We start from the raw sequence: 22181 nt of genomic DNA on the forward strand, positions 1-22181 counted from the left end.
TCAGGTTAGGACTTAGAGCGTGGAGCTGCTGTCTCAGGCTAGCCGAGGGCTATACTTAAAGGGACCCGACCCCCACCCCGGACAGACAGTTCTCAGGGGTTTTCTGCTTGCTTGTCTAACTAGATGAGGGACAGCAAAGCAGTCCTGGCTTGGGGTGCCCTGAATGCCCACACTGGGCACATCACAGCACTCGGCCATCGGCCCGGCTGCACTTCCCACAGGCTGCCATCTGGGGGGGGTCAATTGGGGAGCTGCAGGAGAGCTTCCACCCCAAGGAGCCCGCAGAGGCACCCCAGTCCTCCCCATCGGGGGCTCGTATCCCATTCCTCCCACACCTCCTTCCACTTACCCCTCCCTAACTCCCCCTTTTGGATGTACAAAATAAAGGACATGTGTGTTCAAAAATAGAAACTCTCTTTATTGAACAAAACTCGGAGAGACTGGGAAAAGGAGGTGGGAGAGGGGAAAAGAGAGGGCGGGAGAGGGGAGGTCAACTAAAATGATCAGGGGTTTGGAACAGGCCCCATATGAAGCAAGGCTAAAGAGACTGGGACTTTTCAGCTTAGAAAAGAGGAGACTGAGGGGGGATATGATAGAGGTCTATAAAAGCACGAGTGGTGTGGAGAGGGTGCATACAGAAAAGTTCTTCATTAGTTCCCATAATAGAAGGACTAATGGACACCAAATGAAATGAATGGGTAGCAGGCTTCACACTAATAACAGAAAGTTCTTCTTCACAAAGCAAAGAGTCAACCTGTGGAACTCCTTGCTGCAGGAGGCTGTGAAGGCTACAACTAGAACAGAGTTTAAAGACAAGTTAGATAAATTCATGGAGGTTGGGTCCATGGAGTGGTATTAGCCAGGGGGTAGAAATGGTGTCCCTAGCCTCTGTTTGTGGAAGGCTGGAGAGGGATGGCACGAGACAAATGGCTTGGTCATTGTCTTCAGTCCTTCCCCTCCAGGGTCCCTAGGGTTGGCTGCTGTTGGCAGACAGGCTACTGGGCTAGATGGACCTTTGGTCTGAACCAGGACGGCCATTCTAAGCTCAGTGCTCAGGGTTGGGGGTCTCACTGGACCACCCTGATTTTCATGCAAACCTGCTCCCAGGTGGCCAGGCTGGCAGGTATCCTGCCCTAGACGGCCACTTTCCTGTGCCTAGTGCGGAGGTCGTGGATGAGGTCCATGATCTCCGCACTAGACCAGGTGGGCGCCCGCCTCTTGCGGACCTGGGCAGGCTCCCGGGAGCCGCCAGCCTGGTCCCAGGAAGAGGGGGAGGGCTGGGTGGCAGCAGGTGGCTGGCTCGAGCCGTGCCAGGTGCAGGGTCTGCTGGCTGGGTGCTGGCAGGCTTGCACCTGGCATGGGCACCGTAGCCAGCCCGTGCCCCTTTAAGAGTTCCAGTGCCGGGAGGGGGCAGAAGAGTTTTCCTGGTGGTGCCCAGAGTGGCCACCAGGGCAAGCTGGGGAGGGCTAGCCTCCCACTAGTTCGAATTAAGGGGCTACACAGCCCTTAATTCGAACTACTTAATTCAAACTAGGCATTAGTCCTCGTAGAATGAGGTTTACCTAGTTCGAATTAAGCGCTCTGCTAGTTCGAATTAAGTTCGAACTAGCAGTTTGCCTGTGTAGTGCCTATCAAAGTTAATTCGAACTAACGTCTCTTAGTTCGAATTAACTTTGTAGTGTAGACATACCGGCTATGTCTACACTGCACCCCTTTTCCGGAAAAGGGATGCAATTAGACACTTTGGAATAGCAAAATCCGCGGGGGATTTAAATTCCTTGAAATTAGGAATAAAAGATCCTCCGGAAAAGGGTTTATTTTCCGGAGAATCACGTCTAGACTGGCGCTTTTCTCCGGCTTATCCCCAAACCGGAAAAAAGCGGCAGCCATGTTAATATTTAAATCCCCCGCAGATTTTGCTATTCCAAAGTGTCTAATCTGCGTCCCTTTTCTGGAAAAGGGGTGCAGTGTAGAGACAGCCACCCAGAGAGAGGAAATGACTTGCTTAGGGCTATTGACAGAGCCAACATTTTTGATTCCTTGGTCTTCATTATAAACAACAGGGGTAAAAATCCTGGCCTATTTAAATCAATGGCAAAATTCTCATTGGTTTAAATAGGGCCAATTGAACTGCCTAGTTAAATCAAATTTTTCTCAGGCAAATGCCCTTGGTAAGAGAGAAGACGAAGAAATATGAGAAAAAAATGCAAGGGTAGGCTAGCTGAACCCGAGCTGTGGAATTTTCAGTGACCTAACATTATTAAGACTAAGCTGAGAATCAGCATTTACAATACTCTCTCCCTTGAGTATTGTTTACCTTCACATCTAGGCTGTGTCCAGACTCAGGGTTTTTTTCGAAAAAAGTAGCCTTTTTTCGAAAAAACCTCACCTGCGTCCAGATTCAAGCCGCGTTCTTTCGAAATTAAATCGAAAGAACGCGGCTTTTTTTTCGATGGCAGTAAACCTCATTTCACGAGGAAGAACGCCTTCTTTCGAAAGTTCCTCTTTCGAAAGAAGGCGTTCTTCAATGTAAATAGGGCTTCTTCGAAAGAGAGCATCCAGACTCACTGGATGCTTTCTTTCGAAAAAGCAAGCCGCTTTTTCGAAAGTTCAATGTGCAGTCTAGACGCTCTCTTTCGAAAGAGCCTCTTTCGAAAGAGGCTTGCAGTCTAGACATAGCCCTACACAGCAGCAACCACAAGTGTAGCGGGAGATATATATATATATATATATAGATAGATATATAGATATATATATATATATGTTGGCAAACAGAATTCACACAAAAAACCCTGCATTTTTTGGACACCAAACCAATTCATGAAGTTGGGTAAAATCAAGCAAATAGTTCAGACAAAAATGAAAACATTAGAATTGTTGAAATGGTTCATTTTAAGAAAATAGAAAAAAAGCCTTTTTTAAATGACAGTTTTGAAACAAAATGTTGAATACAAATGATATTTTCAGAATGAAAAATGTCAAAAATGCTGTTTGAGGAGACATGCCATTTTAAAAAAAATGTTTCCTTTTGACTCAAATTAAATGCTTTTAGTGTTCTAGTGTTCTGTTCTGAAAAGAAAGACCAAAAAAAAAAAAACCAAAAACCCCTCGGTTTCAGTGTAAAACAAACCAATGTTTATTCATATCTTTGGTTTGACCACTGAACTAAAAAAAAATGTTAATCCCTCAAGTATGAGCAGAGAGAACTCAACAGTTGCCTAGTTTTGGTGGTTTAGTTGGGGTTGGTCTAGCTTTGGGCAAGGGGCTGGACTCAATGTACTCCTGAGGTCTCTTCCAGCCTTAGTATTCTGTAAGGGTATGTCTACACTACAGCGCTAGTTAGAACTAACTTAGTTCAAATTAGTTAATTCGAACTAAGCTAATTCGAACTAACGCGTCTAGGACTAAAAACTAGTTCGAATTAGCGTTTTGCTAATTCGAACTAGCAAGTCCACATTGAGTGGACTCTGAACAGGGCTTAAGGATGGCCGGAAGCAGTGCCGGCAGGGCATCAGAGGAGGACTTAGAGCATGGAGATGCTGTCTCAGGCTAGCCGAGGGCTGCGCTTAAAGGGACCCGACCCCCCACCCCGGACACACAGTTCTAAGGGGTGCCCCGCTTGCAAAGAAGTTCTGGCTTGGAGTGCCCGGAGTACCCACACTGGGCACATCACACCACTCGGACATCAGCCCAGCTGCACTTGTCGCAGGCTGCCATCTGGGGAGAGGTGGTAATCGGGGGGCTGCAGGAGAGCTTCCACCCCCAGAAGCCCGCAGAACCAGCCCAGTCCTCCCCATCGGGGGCTCGTACCCCATTCCTCCCTCACCTCCTTCCACTTACCCTTCCCTAACCCCCCTTCTTATTGATGTACAAAATAAAGATAACGTTTCTTCCAACATTGACTCTGTCTTTATTGAAAAAAACTGGGGGAGACTGGGAAAAGGAGGTGGGAGAGGGGAAGAGAAAGGCTGGGAGAGGGGAGGGCAACTAACATGATCAGGGGTTGGGAACAGGTCCCAGATGAAGAAAGGCTACAGAGACTGGGACTGTTCAGCTTAGAAAAGAGGAGACGGAGGGGGGACAGGATAGAGGTCTCTAAAAGCAGGGGTTGGGTGGAGAGGGTGCATTCATAAAAGTTCTTCCTGAGTTCCCATAAAGAAGGACTAGAGGACACCAAAGGAAAGGAATGGGTAGCAGGCTTGAAACTAGTAAGAGAAAGTTGTTGTTGTTGACAAAGCAAATAGTTAACCTGCGGAACTCCTTGCTGCAGGAGGCTGTGAAGGCTACAACTAGAACAGAGTTTAAAGGGAAGTGAGATCAAGTCATGGAGGTTGGGTCCATGGAGTGGTATTAGCCAGGGGGTAGGAGTGGTGTCCCTGCCCAAGGTTTGTGGAAGGCCGGAGAGGGATGGCACGAGACAAATGGCTTGGTCACTGTCTTCGGTCCATCCCCTCCAGGGTCCCTAGGGTTGGCCGCTGTCGGCAGACAGGCTACTGGGCTAGATGGACCTTTGGTCTGACCCAGGACGGCCATTGTAAGCTCAGGGCTCAGGGTCGGGGGTCTCAGTGGACCCCCTTGATTTTCATGCACACCTGCTCCTGGGTGGCCAGGCTGGCAGCTCTCCTGCCCTAGACGGCCACTTTCCTGTGCCTAGTGCGGAGATCGTGGACGAGGTCCACGATGTCCGCACTAGCCCAGGAAGGTGCCCGCCTCTTGCGGTCCAGGGCAAGCTCCCGGGAGCCGCCAGCCTGGTCCCGGCAAGAGCGGGTGGGCTGGGGGGCATCGGGTGGGTGGCTCTGTGCCGTGCCAGGTGCAGGGTCTGCTAGCTGGGTGCTGGCAGGCTTGCACCTGGCACGGGCACCGTAGCCAGCCCGTGCCCCTTTAAGGGGTCCGGGGCCGGGAGGGGGGCATAGAGTTTCCCTGGTGTTGGCCAGAGTGGCCACCAGGGAAACCTGGGGAGGGCTAGCCTCCCACTAGTTTGAACTAAAGGGCTACACAGCCCTTAGTTCGAACTAGCTAGTTCGAACTAGGCGTTAGTCCTCGTAAAATGAGGTTTACCTAGTTCGAACTAAGCGCTCCGTTAGTTTGAATTAAGTTCGAACTAACGGAGCGCTAGTGTAGCGCCTAGGAAAGTTAGTTCGAACTAACGTCCGTTAGTTCGAACTAACTTTGTAGTGTAGACATACCCCTAGTCTGTATTATGAAACTGGCCAAAGCAGTTATTTGATCATAGGTTTGCTACAGCCAAGGCCAAGGTCCTAACCACCATACTACACAAACTCACTGATGCGTATATTGGTTCCTAACCAGACATTTCAAGACAACTACATTTCGTGAAAAGACAAAAAAGATTTTGATTTTGTTCCAATGCAGAACAAAACCAAACTCTGACAATTTGGACATTGCTACTAAGTGGTATTGTTGTCGTCCTGTCAGCTGTATTTGAAACCTTACAAGAGCACAAGATCTCTAGAGTTTGCTGTTTCCGGTGGTGACAAATATCGTGCAAACATACGTTCTCGAGGTTCAGCTCTTCTGTTTCTGGCCAGAATCTGGAAATGTGGGTTTGAAAAAAATTATTCTGTGAAAATCCTCGCTGCAGGCTGTAAGAGTATTAGGAAAAAATAACATTCCATTGATGTTTCGTTCTTCCTTTATTGACCAGGAGCATCAATAGAAATATCAATCAAAGCCACAGAGGGCTCCCTCTGGCCGCATGCTGCAGAAGCCAGCCGTGCAATCCATTCTTTTTGCCAGAAGAGAGAGCCATTGATTGAGTAACTCTCTGTGAAAAATGTCACTCAGCAAGTGGCAATGTACACAGCTTTGCTTTCATGTCTGCTGGCTCTGATATAAGGCTGCTGATTATGGCTTATCAACATGGTGCATTATCAACTAGTGCTAGTGAGCAACACTATCCTGTGAACACGATTCTGTCAGTGAGTAAGTGTCTCTCTAACAGCATCTATCACTAGTGGCCTGATGCACTCCTGGCATTTTCTTTCTCCAAGGCAGATAAGTGAAGTAAAAATCCCAGATTAATCTCTAATTCCACTTCTTTAATTGCACTGACAATCTGTACAGATCAGATATTAGGATATGGATCTGAACCAATATCACAGAGTTGATCCTCAGAGATATCTAATATCCAACCAGAAGCCTGGAGCCAATGGAAATTAGTGCTCAGAATAAAAATCCAAGCTCCAAGGAGCTATGGACCCAGAATTGATTTCAAATTTTGGAGTTTTGTTGCTTGAGCCTGTGTCTAGGGCAGGTCATGTTTTAGAACGACCTTTTGTTTTGTGGGTGCAGCATGGTAGTATGGAAGTATGGACTGGATATGGACTGTAAGGTGGATAGAAAGCTGGCCAATTGTCAGGCCCAATGGGCAGTGATCAATGGCTCAATGTCTGGTTGGTGGTTGGTTTAGAGCGGAGTGCCCCAAGTATCGGTTCTAGGGTTGGTTTTGTTCAACATCTTTATTAATGACCTGGATGAGGGGCTGGATTGCATCCTCAGCAGGTTTGCGGATGACACTAAGCTAGAGGGACAGGGAGATACGTTGGAGGGCAGGGATAGGGTCCAGAGTGACCTAGACAAATTGGAGGATTGGGCCAAAAGAAATCTGATGAGATTTAAAAAGGACAAGTGTTGAGTCCTGCACTTGGGATGGAAGAATCCCAAGCATTGTTACAGGCTGGGGACTGACTGGCTAAGTAGTAGTTCTGCAGAAAAGGACCTGGGGATTACAGTGGATGAGAAGCTGGACATGAGTCAATAGTATGCCCCTGTAGACAAGAAAGCTAATGTCATATTAGGTTGCATTAAGAGGAGCATTGCCAGCAGATCTAGAGAAGTGATTATTCCCCTTTATTCGGCTCTGGTGAGGCCACATCTGGAGTATTGTGTCCAGTTCTGGGCCCACCACTATAGAAAGGATGAGGACGCATTGGAGAGGGTCCAGCAGAGGGTGACCAAAATGATTAGAGGGCTGGAGCACGTGACGTACAAGGAGAGGCTGAGGGATTTGGACTCATTTAGTCTGCCGAAGAGAAGAGTGAGGGGGGATTTGATAGCAGCCTTCAACTTCCTGAAGGGACGTTCCAGAGAGGCTGGAGAAAGGCTGTTCACAGCAGTGACGGATGGCAGAACAAGGAGCAATGGTCTCAAGTTGTGGTGGGAGAGGTCCAGGTTAGATATTAGGAAAAACTATTTCACTAGGAAGGTAGTGAAGCACTGGGATGGGTTACCTAGGGAAGTAGTGGAGTCTCCATCCCTAGAGGTGTTTAAGTCTCGGCTTGACAAAGCCCTGGCCGGGTTGATTTAGTTGGGATTGGTCCTGCCTACGGCAGGGGGCTGGACTTGATGACCTTCTGAGGTCCCTTCCAGCTCTATGGTTCTATGAGTCTATGATTCTATATGAATTTGGGAAGGTACCAAGAAGTCAGTCTGTGTGCACATGACTAGAATGCTGGCTGCAGCTCTGTAATTAATCCTCTTAATAAAGATTCAGTTCAGTTTTACAAATAAGGAGTCTGCCCAGCATGTGATGCATGAAACTCTGAGCCTGTGTGGTTTGTTCATAGGTTTTTTTCATCGTTGGGTGAACAGACAGAGAGACATCAGGGCTTCTAAGTGATGCTATACTTATAGTAACATGGTGGCCTCACTGAGTGGGAAGAGAAGAGTTCTGTAGTAGACAGAGCCTATGACAAGTTTAGAGGGTCATAATCAAAAAAGTATCGAGGATGGGTAGACCGGTTTGTTTGTTAAAATAGTTGAGCTCAGTCAGCCCCCAACTGATTCTGAACTGAACCTTTAATTTTCTGAGGTTCAGAATTTTCCAGTTGCTCTTCTCCTTATTGTCCACTTTCCCTACTAGTCTCTAACTCCTGGTGTTCTAGTGATACAATCCATCCCTTAGATAACTAGGACACATCCCTGTTTGGAGCAATTCCTAGGTGTTCCTCGCATTCGTACAGGTATGGAGACATCCTGAGGATTCTGAGGTTGCCGTATCTAATTATTGAGGCATACCTGGATGTTTTCAATGGCTCTCACTGTAGCGTTTAAGGAAGTCCCCATATCTTGTGAGGTGAGTGGATGTGTGAATACCCTTTTTGCTTGTTAATGTTCTTTACAATATGCTGATCCAAATCTTACTGTTCCTTAAGGAGGACAGTAATAAGCCAGAGACCCTGTCGTCTTTTGGTGGTAAAATAGCCAGACTTTTTGCTTTGGGCTACAAAGGAGTGTAAAACAAATAGACATAAAACTCCAGTTACCCCGTCTAATTTGGACCAGGACCACATGAGATAAAATCAAATATGGGATAAACTGGAGAATGGGAAAAGGTGAGGATGTGGTGCCATCTAGTGGCCCCAGGAGAAATCTCCTTGAAGGGATCACCCAGAAATGGTTATTGGGTAAATGCTGAGAGCCAGCTAAGGGAGGGTCAAATAAATGGGGTTCTAATATTTGCCTTGATCCTTTGGGGCTCCTTCCCTCTGGAAGCATAGCGGGGCCAGTGCTCGGAAGGTTGTGCTAGCGTGTGTCCTAGATATCCGGAAACAGCAGCATGGATTTTCAAAGGCAGGAAGCTGCAGCCATGCTCTGCTCCCACTGGCTAATGACATGTTTTCTATTGACTTGAACAGAAGCAGGATTAGGCCAGCACTTCCATTGTTTACACTTCTAACCAGACAGCCCACTGGCTACAGTGGACACAGCCAGGAGAGGAATTTGGCGGACAAGATGGGGAAACGAGACCTTCAGGCTTTGAAGATAATATCAAAACCCAAAAAAAAGTTTAGAGAAAGGAAGTGAACGTGCACCATGTCTGTTGTCTGTCTATAAAGTACCTCCTGTGACAGGTTAGGAAGCTCAGTAACTGTGGAGAATGAGAAAGAAATGGAAAGACCAGCAATGAATACAAATCTGGTAGAGATAGTAAGCAAAATCTAGTTCTCTGCTTAGGGGAGTGCTCCAGAATCATGACTATGAAATAAGTGGTTGATTTAATGGGCTGGATCCTTAGCTGATGTAAATTGCCATCGCTCCATTGGATCTGGCTCAGCATAATAAGTAATGTGCTGGAAGAGCAGATGCTCTGTGTATTAGCCTGACATGTTTGAGGGCAGTAAAAATGCAAGGAAATTGTGAAGAACTCCAAAAGAACCTAAGTGCTATAAACAGCAGCTCAACTCCAGTGCAGAACAGAGCAGAATAATAATGCACTTTGGAAGGAACTATATGGAATGGATCAATGGGATGAGATCCTGACATTGTCATGGACAGCTCAGGGAAGCAGACTGTTCAGTGTGCACACTGGTTAAAGCAGTATGTGATTATCTCGCTGAATTAAGCAAAGGTACAGAGACGGATACAGAAAATATTAGAATGGCATTATATCCATCAGTTGTACATACTCATTTTTATCCAGCTCTGGTCTCCTCATCTTAAAAGAGACAGCTGAATGAGGAAAGGGCAAAAGAAGACAGAAAAATGGAGAGAGGTTGGAGGGGCAAAGGCAGATTCAGCGCATTTCAAATGAGATTCATGTGAGAAAGATTATAAAAGGTTGTAGATACTTATTTAATTTAAAAAGATGTAGATGAAGAGAAGGAGCGGTAGAGATAAGTATAATAATAGTATCAAGAAGTCTGGTCAAATATTGTCTTGACCCGATGCAATTAAACTTCCATAAATTAAAAAGTGATGACAGCAAATACATGCTCATACAATGTATGCTTAACCTGTGGAACTCATCACCACAGTATATTATTGAGACAAAGGGGCTAGTAAGATTTATATGAGGAATCCATATTTATCAGCAAAACCACAATGCTCTTGCTGGGCAAAAGTCTGATTAGACCCAGACTTTGCACAGATGAACCACCACTGAAATCAACAGGAATTCTATTTTTACAAGCAGAATGAGAAGAAGAAGACTGGGATTTGTACTGTTGTCTCCAATGGGAATTTTGCCACAGATAAGAGTAGCTGTGTGGAACCACACGTGGGTTAGAAAGCCTCTGCAGCCCTGGTTTGTATTCTGCTGAGGGAAGATTGTGTGCTGTATTGGGGAAACAGTTCCGGCTTTTGACTGTTGCTTAATGTTACGGAATTGCTGTATCAGGATTTGTGTAAGCTATGGGCCTGTGAGGTCCCTGTCATATAATTCCCACCCAGTCCGGAAGAGCTGTAGAAAAATAGCAGAAGTTGGTAATCTGGACTCTGGTAGGACGATAGGTATGCTAAGGAGGCTGGCTGAGGTGGAACACTCAGGTGGTCTGCAGGGAGTCGTGAACTTGGAAGTGTGGAAATCCTCAAAAGAAGAACCAAAGCGAGCAGTAGCAGACCAGAGTTTTAAGAAGACAAAGGCGGTATGGGACATGAGGCGGGAACAAAGGCACAGGATCTGAAGGGGAAGCAGTTAGGGTCTGTCTACACTAGCCCCCTAGTTCGAACTAGAGAGGCTAATGGAGGCATTCGAAGTTGCAAATGAAGCCCGGGATTTAAATATCCTGCGCTTGATTTGCATCTTCCCGGCCAGTCGCCATTTTTGAAATGTACAAGTCTGGACTCACTGCCTGCGTCTACACGTGGCAAGGACCCGGTATTTCGAATTAAAGCCCTACATCGAACTACCTGTTATTCTTCCTGCAAGGAGGTTTAGCAGGTAGTTCAATTTAGGGGCTTTAATTCGAAATACTGGGTCCCTACTGCGTGTAGACGTGGGCACTTAGTCCAGACTTGTAAATTTCAAAAAATGGCAACCGGCTGGGAAGATGCAAATCAAGTGTGGGATATTTAAATCCCTGGCTTCATTTGCAACTTCGAATGCCTACATTAGCCTCCCTAGTTCGAACTAGGGGGCTAGTGTAGACATACCCTTATATATTTCACCAAGGAATCAGCCAGGGTCAAAGGAAGCTGGCTGGAGGGGAGAGCGAACTAGCAGACAAGCTCCCGTGGAGAAGCCACGAGGAGAGAGGTCCAGGAGAGAGGATTTAGAATCAGAAAAGACAGTGCCCCAAATCCTGAAGAATGCTCCAGAGTGGTGAGGAAAGGGCAAACAGGCGTGTTATTGTGTTGTCTGGGTCTGAAGATTTCCAGTGCTGTCTGCAGGAGAGAGGGACTGACTTGGGAATCCATTTGCAAAGTCTGTGTGTTATGTGCTTCAGTTGTCATGAGTCCCTGGAGAAACCAGCTGTAGAGCAGAAGGCCCATGAAGCTGGAGGTCAGGGAAAGGAGGAGCTGAGGCTGTGGGGGAGGAGGAACCAACACTAACTATATGAAGATGGGGCTGTCAGCTCTCTCAGTAGGGTGCCCCTAAAGGATCTGCCCCCCAAAAATGGTCTTGAAAACCCAGAGCCAGAGGCAGTGCCTGGACCCTTTTCTGACTGAAGAAAGCTTTAAAAGCCTGGGGTCCTTCATATGGGATTCAAGCACAGGAGCCTAGTGAATCTCAAGAAGCAGGAGCTCAGCTAGGGCTTGGGCGCCATCTCAGAGCTGTTTTGTGGCCTGCACAAGATGAAATTGGAACAAGGCACAAAATGAGATTAAACCAGCCCAGGACATAAACAAGAAAACATTTTACAAATGTGATAGAAGCCAAAAGGCGGCCAGTGGGTAGGCCCCGTTATTCAGTGAGGCGGGAGAGATAATAACAGAAAACACAATAATGACCAAACCTTTCACCAGAAAGGTTAGCAGTGATCAATAGATGAACATAGTAAAATAGCTGTGTAAATGGGGTAGCATCTGAGGCTAAAAGAGAGAAGGAAAAAATTATTAATTAGACTACTTGAGTATCTCCAAGTCTCAGGGAATGCATTCTGGAATACCTAAGGCACCGGTTGAAAAGATCCCTGAGCCATTAGTGCTTTTCTTTGAGAACTCATGTAGGATGGGAAAGATCTCAGAGGACTGGGGAAAGGAAAATATAGTACCTCACTATAAAAAGGGGAATAAGGACAACCCAAGGAATTACAAATATCAGAGGGGTAGCCGTGTTAGTCTGAATCTGCATAAACAATGAGAAGTTCTGACGAAGTGGGTCTTTACCCACGAAAGCTCACGCTCCAATAAATCTCACAGACTCATAGACAGAGTCAGATGGGACCATTATGATCATCTAGTCTGACCCCCTGCACAATGCAGGCCATAGAATCTCACCCACCCCCTCCTAGAATAATCCTCTCACCTATATCTCAGATATTGAAGCCTTCAAATACTTTGAAGACCCCAAGATGCAGAGAATCCTCCAGCTGTGATCTATACCCCATGCTACAGAGGAAGGCAAAAAACCTCCAGGGTCTCTGCCAATCTACCCTGGAGGAAAATTCCTTCCTGACCCCAAATATGGCGATCAGCTAAACCCTGAGCATGTGGGCAAGACTCACCAGCCAGACACCCAGAAAGTTCTCTATAGTAACTCCTATCATCCCTCCATTGACCTATTTACAACTGATAATGAATGGTCAATTAGTTACCAAGATCATGTTATCTCATCAAACCATCCCCTTCATAAACCCTTCGGGTGCGTCTAGACTGGCAAGATTTTGCTTTTGCGCAAAAACTTGCCAGCTGTCTACACTGGCCACTTGAATTTGCGCAAGAGCACTGACTTTGTAATGTACAAAATCAGTGCTTCTTGTGCAAATACTTTCACGCTCCCGCTCGGGAAAAAGCCCTCTTGCGCAAGAATACTTGCACAAGAGGGCCAGTGTAGACAGGGAAGAATTGTTTTGCGCAAAAAAGCCCCGAAGACTAAAATGGTGATCTGGGCTTTCTTGTGTAAAATCGTATCTAGACCGGCCATGGATGCTTTTGCACAAAAGCACTTTTTGTGCAAAAGCATCCGTGCCAATCTAGACGCGCTTTTGCGGAAATACTTTTAACGGAAAAACTTTTCCGTTAAAAGTATTTCCACAAAAGCATGCCAGTCTAGACGTGGCCATCTAGCCAAAACTTGAAGCCAGATGGATCTTTTGTCCTCACTACTTACCTTGGAAGGCCGTTCCAGAACCTCACTCCTCTAATGGTTAGAAACCTTCGTCTAATCTCAAATCTAAGGTGCCACAGGACTTCTCATTGTTTAAGGAATACAGTTCATGCAGCTTCGCTTTGCTATCTGAAGAGACAATGGAGCTAATAATCAAAAAATCTATTTGAAAGCTCCTAGAATAGATTAGTGATAAATAACTATCAATAGGGGTTTGTCAAGAACAAATTATGCCAAACAAAACTCATCTCCTTCTTTGACAGGATAACCATCCTGCGAAAGACTTGATTTTAGGAAGACTTTTGATATTGTCTCAGAATATTTTCTCATAAGCAAACTAGAGAAACAGAAGCCAGACAAGCCTGTTATAAAGGTGGTGCACAGCTGGCTGAAAAACCATACTCAAAGGGCAGTTCTTAATGGTTCACAGTTAAGTTAAAAGGGCGTATCAGGTGGAGTCCCCCAGATGAGGACAAATGGGAGGAAATCCAGAGGGTTGCAAAAAATGATTAAAGTTCTAGAAAACATGAGGTATGAGGAAAGACTGGAAAAAGGAGGGTGGGATTGTTTAGTGTGGAGAAGCGAAGACTGAGAGGGGACATGAGAAATCTTCAAGTACGTAGAAAGTTGTTATAAAAAGGTGTTAATTTGTCCTCCTTATACATTGAGCACAGGACTGGAGCTAATGGGCTTAAACTGCCCAAGGGAGGTTTAGGTTGGATGTTATGAAAAACTTCCTACCTATCCGGGTAGTTAAGCACTGGAACAAATTACCTATGGGGGTTGTAGAATCTTCATCATTAGTGGTTTTTAAGAACAAGTTAGACAGACACATGCCTGGGATGGTAGATAATACTTAGTCCTGCCTCAGTGTGTATGAATATGTCCTGCATATGTCCTGCAAATATGTATGAATTCCACCTGACAGCCAACATCAGTCCTAGGACAACTTCACTAGTGTCCACAGAGTTACCCCAGTGATTGTTTCGGAACATTTTTCTCATTTAAAAGATGAAGGAAACTGAAAAATAAGCCAAATTCATTCAAATTAAGCTGCCTAAAATTAGGCACCTAAGCTCATATTTCGGGATCTTAGGGTATGTCTACACTGACACCCTAGTTCGAACTAGGGTGGCTAATGGAGGCATCGAACTTGCAAATGAAGCATGGGATTTAAATATCCCGAGCTTCATTTGCATGTTCCCAGGAGCTGCCATTTTTAAGTGGCCCATAGTTTGAACTACCTGCCCGCAGCTACATATGGCATGGACTAGGTAGTTCGAATTAAAGCTCCTAATTCAAACTACCGTTATTCCTCCTGCAAGAACGTTATTTAAATCCCGGGCTTCATTTGCAAGTTCGAATGCCTCCATTAGCCACCCTAATTCGAACTATGGTGGCAGTGTAGACATACCCTAAGATCCCGAAATATGAGCTTAGGTGCCTAATTTTAGGCAGCTTAATTTGAATGAATTTGGCTTATTTTTCAGTTTCCTTCATCTTTTAAATGAGAAAAATGTTCCAAAGCAATCACTGGGGTAACTCTGTGGACACTAGTGAAGTTGCCGTAGGACTGATGTTGGCTGTCAGGTGGAATTCATACATATTTGCAAAGGGCACAGGAATCCCTAAGTGGAAGGTGCCAGAGAAACACAAAGTCCAGACCAGAATTCAAAACAACCTTGACAAATTGAAGAATTGATCTGAACTCAACATAGAATCATAAGGTTGGAAGAGGCCTCAGGAGGTCATCAGGTCCATCCCCCTGCCCAAAACAGGACCAACCCCAACTAAATCATCCCAGCCAGAGCCTCATAAAGCTGGGACTTAAAACCCTCTAGGGATAGTGATTCCACCACCTCCACAGGTGACCCATTCCAGGACTTCACCACTCTCCTGGGGAAATAGTTTTTCCTAATATCCAACCTAGACCTGCCCCCATTGTAACTTGAAACCATTGAATCCAGGAGAGCTGTCTGTATTTTAAAGAAGCCTTATTGAAGGCATAGGAACAAACCATCCCAATATTTGCAGTAAGAAAAGCAAATATGGGAGATGACCAGGTTGACTTAACAGAGAAATCTTTGGTGAGCTTAACTACAAAAAGGAAGCTTGCAAGATGTGAAATACAAATGAAAATGTACCAATTTTTTTAAATCACCAATTAATTTATTTTCCAGAATGTAAAGTATCTCAATTAAACATTTTGCTTTTTCTTTTAGTGCTCAATAAACCGAAACATTTTGACCACAAAAAAATTCCACAAACGTAAAAAAAATTCTTTTGTATAGAAAACGTATTTTTCTTTTTAAAAAAGTTTAGGTAATATTTTGATATCATAGTGGTCTGGCACCACCAGTATTATAGAATGACTTCTCAGAAGAAATGGGGAGGGTCATTTGTGATAGAGTCAAAAATAAATAGATAGGTGATCACTAACTTATTTGCTTATCACACAAAAAAATGAGCAAAATCTATCCCTTGAATAATAGGGTCACTGAGTTACACTAAGAAGGATTCGAGTCTATTATTTTCTGCTCTGCTTTAGGTTTTTGGGTTGGTTGTTACTGAGACCAGACAAAAAATGATAGCAGCTTTTTGCTGGGTTTTTTCTCATTGTCATGCTGTGAATTATCCATTGTAGACAGTCTAGGAGGAATGCGAGAGAGTCTCTGCCCGGCATTCTCTTCCCAAAGGCCACGATCAGACAATAGAGTGCACTGTTCTCTAGCACATAATACAGTAACATCATATTTCACTGAGCACAAAGCTACCTAGTAGTTTGTAACATGCCCAACCATCCCTCAGTGAAGTGGTGACTGTATTTGCTAGAGTGCTTGGGAGACCCAGCTGAAAGGAGGCCCTGTCTTTGCGTCTGTCTGATTGAGTTTCCACAGTCGGGTTTGCCACCTCCTGCACTGACAGGAGGAACTTGCTGGAAACATTAATTTCCTTCCCTCCTCGTCGCCTCTTGCTGCTCTCTCTCCCTGGAAAGGTCTTGCTGGGGATAAAGTTTCTCATGAGAGACCTGAACTGCTCTTTAGGGGGGTGAGCTGTAGGTCAGGTTCAGAGAGACAGGACAGGCTTAAACCCACCCAAGAAAACATTCCCTCTGAAGCTGTTCCCAGTTCCACAGAGCACTGCCAATTCGCTCATGCTTTTTGGCTTCAGGGACTCAAGCTCTGAGGGAGGGCAGTTCCTTAGCACATTCAAATAGGAATTTTGATTCCCCACGCCCTGCAGTCAGATGGCGCCTTTACATATGGGATGAAGGAGCCGTGGGCTCTAAGGGCTTGTCTTCACTACATGGTGTATTGATGCTGCAGCAATCGATCCATCAGCGGTCGATTTAGCATGACCTCTGAGCACTGTCCTGTTGACTCCGGCACTTCACCAGGAGAAGAAGAGTAGCCAGAGTTGATGGGAGAGCAGTCTCCATCAACCTTACAGGAAGGAAGACACCGCAGCGTAAGGATAATGCCTTTTTCACTAGCCACCTTGGAAGGCCTAGAGCCTAAGGCCTTCATCTGCAGCCATCATCAAAGAGTAGCAGCCATTAGCTGCAGAGCAGGGAGTTGCATCTTCACATTCCATCTCAATTGTGATAGCAGGCTGGTAAGAAAGAGACCTTGTCCTAACAGCCCCCACTATCAGCCGAGAAAGAAATAGCTCCCCAGGCGGTTAAAGAAAACAGTTTGACAGCATCTCATCTGGCAAGACATGACTTCTCAACTACTGGGGTTGTGAAATCCTCATTCTATGACTATGGTCCTCGCTTTCCTATTGTTTGTCTGTCTGAGCTCTGTCTGGTTCCTGTCTGCTGTATAATTAATTTTGGGAGGTGTAAATCAATTAAGGTGGTGGGGTACGATTGGTGAGATAAGTCTGTTACAGGATGTCAGGCTTGGTTAGTAGGATTGTAGTAAAATAAATGGCTAAGGTAAAGCTAAGCAGGACTCAAGTTTCATTAAATAAACTGAGGTCCAAGAAGGAGACCAGGGGAAAAGGAGAAAGGAAAAGAAGGAACAGAAAAAATAAGAAGGAAAGACCTGGGAGAACTCACCTCCAAGACACAGCCTAAAGACCAGAGCTGCCTGTGCAGCAACCAGAATCCAGACAAGAATGACTTTGCCTGGCCAACAGGGAAGTTCAGCTGCCCTGATTAGGATGCATGAGGATGGCCCAGTATGCCTAGCATGTGTATTCTGCTAGCTTGGTAATGGTTAATAAACAGAGAGTATTAGTGGGCAAGGCTCTTTCATTGGCAAAAAGTCCTGCAAACTCACAGGAAGTTACAGCTTGAGCCCTAGGAACTGGGTAAAGTTGGGCACCCCCAGAGTGTGGGTAACAGCTTCAAGTATGTTGACTTCAGCTATGCTAGTCTGATAGCTGAAGTTGCGCAGGTTAGATCAACTGGAGGGTGGGGCAGAGGGGTGACAGCGTCACGGAGAAGCACCATGGACTTCTCAGTGCAGCAGCACAGCAGCAAGGTAACTTACCTTCTTAATCTCTGGAGACCGCACACGGGACCCTTCTGACTCGCTGAATGCCCTGGTGATCGCAAACTGGATTGCCAGACCTGTCATGGTGCCTGTGGAGAGGGGCTTGATCTTGCGGACCGCTTGCAGCAGGCTGGCTTTGCTCCGGTGGGTCTTGAGGGAGAACTCGTTCTTGACGGTGCTGGCATAATTGATCACTCCCACCCGAGTGGCATTAAGGCCCACATCTAGGGACTCGATGACCTGGGACATGAAGACTTTAACCTGCTCAAATTCATTTGGGCGCACACTCCGGGAGCTGTCTATGAGGAACACCAGGTCCAAGGGTCTTGTCCTGCACAGGGTACCTGCACGACAAAAGTGAGCATGGAAAGGAGAAATAAATCACCCAAAATATAGCAAGATTCTGGGGTCTGAGCAGGAGGCTGGGGACCCAGGACTCTGGAGTTCTCCTGCTGGCTCTTGTGGGGAGATGGCAGGGAACTAGGCATATTTAATATTCTTTATGGCAATATGCTCATGAATATGAATATACCTAACTCAGATATGCTTTATGCAAAATACCAAGAGAGGGAAAACTGCCTTTGTAGTGAGAGAACCATTCTCAGTCCTTATTCGGTCCCAATTTGATCGTGTTAAATTTGCCAATGAATTGCAGCTCTGCTGTTTCTCTTTGGAGTCTGGTTTTCAAGCACTGTGTAGGAGGCCACCCTTCAATCTGTTACTGTGTGTCCCGGGAGATTACAATGTCTTTCCACAGGTTATTCCTCGTGACGTTTCTTGATGTCTCATTTGTGTTTATTTATCCTTTGGTGCAGAGACTGTCTGGTTTGGCCAGCACGCGTGGCAGAGAGGCTTTGCTGGCACATGATGACACAGCTCACCCCCTCCACAACGGAACGAGCTGGTACTGGCACTCCAGCCATGCGGGGATGTTGAGGCCGGATCAAGGCAAGCCACTGGCCACATCTGACCTCTAGGCTCTGCCTGGTGGGGGAGGAAGTGGTTCTCCATTGGGAACTCAGTTCAGAGAAGCTATGTCCCTTGTGCTGGCTTGCAGGCTCTACTGCCCCACCCCCATCGCACCCAGGAATACTGGCCAGTGGAGCCGGAGGAGGAGGTGCCTGCTAATGCAGAATGGCACAGAGCCATCTGCACCCCACTCCCTAGGGCTGCACCAGGTAGGGGCACCCCTTCTCTGACCCCTCCTGCACCTCCTGCCCAGACTCTACCCCACCTAGTCCTGCATCCTACCATCCCTTCCTTGATCCTGCATCCTATCATCCCTCCCCCACTCCTACATCCTACCATCCCTCTCCTGCTCCAGCATCCTACCATCCCTCCCCTGCTCCTATATCCTACCATCCCTCCCCCGCTCCAGCATCCTATCATCCCTCTCCTGCTCCAGCATCCTACCATCCCTCCCCTGCTCCTATATCCTACCATCCCTCCCCCACTCCTGCATCCTATCATTTCTCCCTGGCAGCCTCCTCCCACACACCGAGCAAAGACTAGAGCCTAAGGGGACACACAAAACCTACTAGTCTTGGATCTCCAGAAGACTTACTCTGGCCCTGAGGGAAACCCTGAGCCTTGACTCCTCCCCCCTCCACAGAGCTGGTATGCAATGGGAACACTGGCACTCCGTGTTGAATGAGTGAGCTGAGTGACTCTTATTTTCTGAAGCTTCAGGGGGTAGCCAAGTTAGTCTGTACAGGATAAACTTAAAAAACAGTCTGGTAACACTTTATAGACTAACAAAAAATGTCGGTGGTATCATGAGCTTTCATGGGCACAGCCCACTTCTTCAGATGACCAGTCATGATCCCATCTGCATGTTTTGTTAGTCTATAACGTGCTACCACACCGTTTGTTGTTTTTTATTTTCTGCTTAGTAATTGGTGGGAGGGTCACATCTGTGAGGGTTTTTCTTGTTGTATTTTTGCTTCTCACTAGTATGTGGCCCCCAGCTGATTTTTCTGTGGATTAGTGGCTCGCAACACAAAAAAAAATCCCCACCAATATTCCCTCTAATTTTTCCATTTGGCTGTGTCTACATTGGCACCCTTTTCTGTAAAAGGGATGCTAATGAGACACTTCGGAATTGCAAATGCTACGGGGGATTTAAATATCCCCCGCAGCATTTGCATGAACATGGCTGCCGCTTTTTTCCGGCTCGGGGTTTTGCCGGAGAAAAGCGCCAGTCTAGACGGGATCTTGAGGAAAATAAACCCTTTTCCGGAAGATCCCTTATAGGAGTAAGGGATCTTCCGGAAAAGGGTTTATTTTCCTCAAGATCCCGTCTAGACTGGCGCTTTTCTCCGGCAAAACCCCGAGCCGGAAAAAAGCGGCAGCCATGTTCATGCAAATGCTGCGGGGGATATTTAAATCCCCCGCGGCATTTGCAATTCCGAAGTGTCTCATTAGCATCCCTTTTACGGAAAAGGGTGCCAATGTAGACACAGCCTCTGTGTGTAGAATAAATGTGTATGTGCACCGAGGCATGTACAGATGTGCACCACCAATAGAAGCCCGTGCTCCCAGCTGTGGGTTTTGTCAGTGCTCTGCTAATCATCTGGGCAGCATTTGACTCTCTCCTGGATGGCCACCCAAACACTTAGCTTACAGGGAACACTGTTCCCCACCCTGCACTAAATAGAAAGAAATGTGAAGGGAGAGGAGACAGTTAAGGCAAGTGATGGGGTAAGAAAGGGGGGAGTAAGAAAGTAGGTAGGATGAGTGCAGGTTACAGCAGAGGGTTGTGAATCCGGGCTCCTAGCTCCTATGCATGGGTCTTTGTGGTAGAAGGGGAGTCTAGTGGATCAGAGCTGTGACCTAGGACTCCTGGCTTCTGTTCATTGCTCTGCATGACACTGGGCAAGTCGGCGCGCCTCACTGTGACTCAGTTTCCCTATTTTAAGGCCATTTGGATGGTCATAAATAGTTACTTATATCATAAGGCAAAGTGGGGACTAATTAATCAGTGTTTATCAATGGCCTTTCATTTTGTGCACAAGAAAGTGTTTTCTTCAGTTAAAAAAATATCACCATGCACAAATCTGGGCATTTAGAATAAAAGGTGACAATACCAGGCATTTGTGGGGCATTTCACCCCGCCAGGTTTATGCTCCTCTGCTGATACAACTCAGTGCAGTCACAGTCCAGTAAAACATTGGAGCTGACCACCTGTCTAAAGGGTCTTTAGTAGATGCCCTTCAAACACATTACAAAAATTGATCCATAAATCCCTGCAACTCTGTGCATTTCAGAGATAGATACACAGAGGCATATAGCCTTTGAATAACTACCCCAACGTTCTAGGGGGTCAGTGGAAGTAGAAAAAGAACCCAGGAGTCCTGATTTATATAATCCCCTGCTCTAACCAGTGTGTCTCAACTAAAGGTTCATGGACCACAGGGATATTTAGAAGTCTTTCAGAGGGTATATCAGCTGATTTGCCTACTTTTACAACAGGCTACATAAAAAGCTCAGGAGAACTCAGTACAAACTGTTGAGTATCAGAGGGGTAGCCGCGTTAGTCTGAATCTGCAAAAGCGGCGAGGAGTCCTGTGGCACCTTATAGACTTACCAAAGTGTAGGAGCATAAGCTTTCGTGGGCAAAGACCCACATGCATCTGTCGAAGTGGGTCTTTGCCCACGAAAGCTTATGCTCCAACACTTCGCTTAGTCTATAAGGTGCTACAGGACTCCTCGCTACTTTCGTCAATACAAAATGAAATTTCATACGATGACTTGTTTACACTGCTCTATATGCTATACTCCAAGGATGGCCAACATGTTCCTGACAAAGAGCCTGGATCCAGGTGGATCCAGCAAAAAGAGCTGGGGGGGGGGGGAGGGGAAGGAGCCCCCAAAAAATGGCAGAGAGAGAAAAAAAAGAACGACTGACCCTTTAAGGAAGTTGAAGGCTGCTATCAAATCCCCCCTCACTCTTCTCTCCTGTAGCCCCAATAAGCCCAAATCCCTGAGCCTCTCTTCATAGGTCCTGTGCTCCTAGTCATTTTTGTTACCCTCTGCTGGACCTTCCCCAATGTGTCCACATCCGTCTTTAGTGGGGGCCCCAGAACTGGATGCAACACTCCAGACGTGGCCTCATCAGTGCTGAAATAATAATGTTATAATCCAACTGATTTCTTTTACAGTTTCATGTAAAATGAGAAGACGCACAATTTTTCAATAAAGGGCATCGTGACCCTTTTGTGTGTTTATGTTTGATTGTGTAAGCAAGTAGTTTTTCAGTGAGGTGTAGCTTTGGGTTACAAATCAACCTCCAGAAATGGGGACAATCATCTGGAAAGGTTGCAAGCTCCTGCATTAAAGCACATCGTTTCCTATTGATAACCACCAACTCATCTAGATATTTGCCAAATTTTACAGCAGACTATCAAGGCCCTAGTGATTATGCAGATAAATAAGGATGCACGAGACAAGAGATGCAGAGTGAAAATGTAAACCAGGCTAACCAACATAGTTTCCATGGAATGTCTATTTTCTTGGTAAGATCAATAATATACATGATGGCGAAAACGACTGTGGACAAGAGGCTGTGTAGAACAGCTGGATGGACAGTCTCAAAACTGACCATTTTGATGACATTTTTCATCACAATTTGAAATTATGACCAAAAACTAAAAAGGATCGGAATTTTATGA

The 22181-nt window shown here is 46.0% G+C and overlaps 1 protein-coding gene across 1 annotated transcript in view; it reads right to left on the minus strand.

Annotated features, from left to right (window-relative positions):
- The window catches only part of MATN1 (matrilin 1), a 47452-nt gene that overhangs the window by 20102 nt on the left and 5169 nt on the right, over positions 1-22181 (minus strand). Inside the window, exon 2 of the mRNA XM_006134553.5 lies at positions 17509-17855. Within this exon, the coding sequence (XP_006134615.1) occupies positions 17509-17855 (347 nt within the window). The remainder of the gene's footprint in view (positions 1-17508; positions 17856-22181) is intronic.

The sequence above is a fragment of the Pelodiscus sinensis genome, chromosome 26 (genome assembly GCF_052426305.1).
Source record: "Pelodiscus sinensis isolate ZL-2025 chromosome 26, ASM5242630v1, whole genome shotgun sequence".
Taxonomy (NCBI): Eukaryota; Metazoa; Chordata; order Testudines; family Trionychidae; genus Pelodiscus; species Pelodiscus sinensis.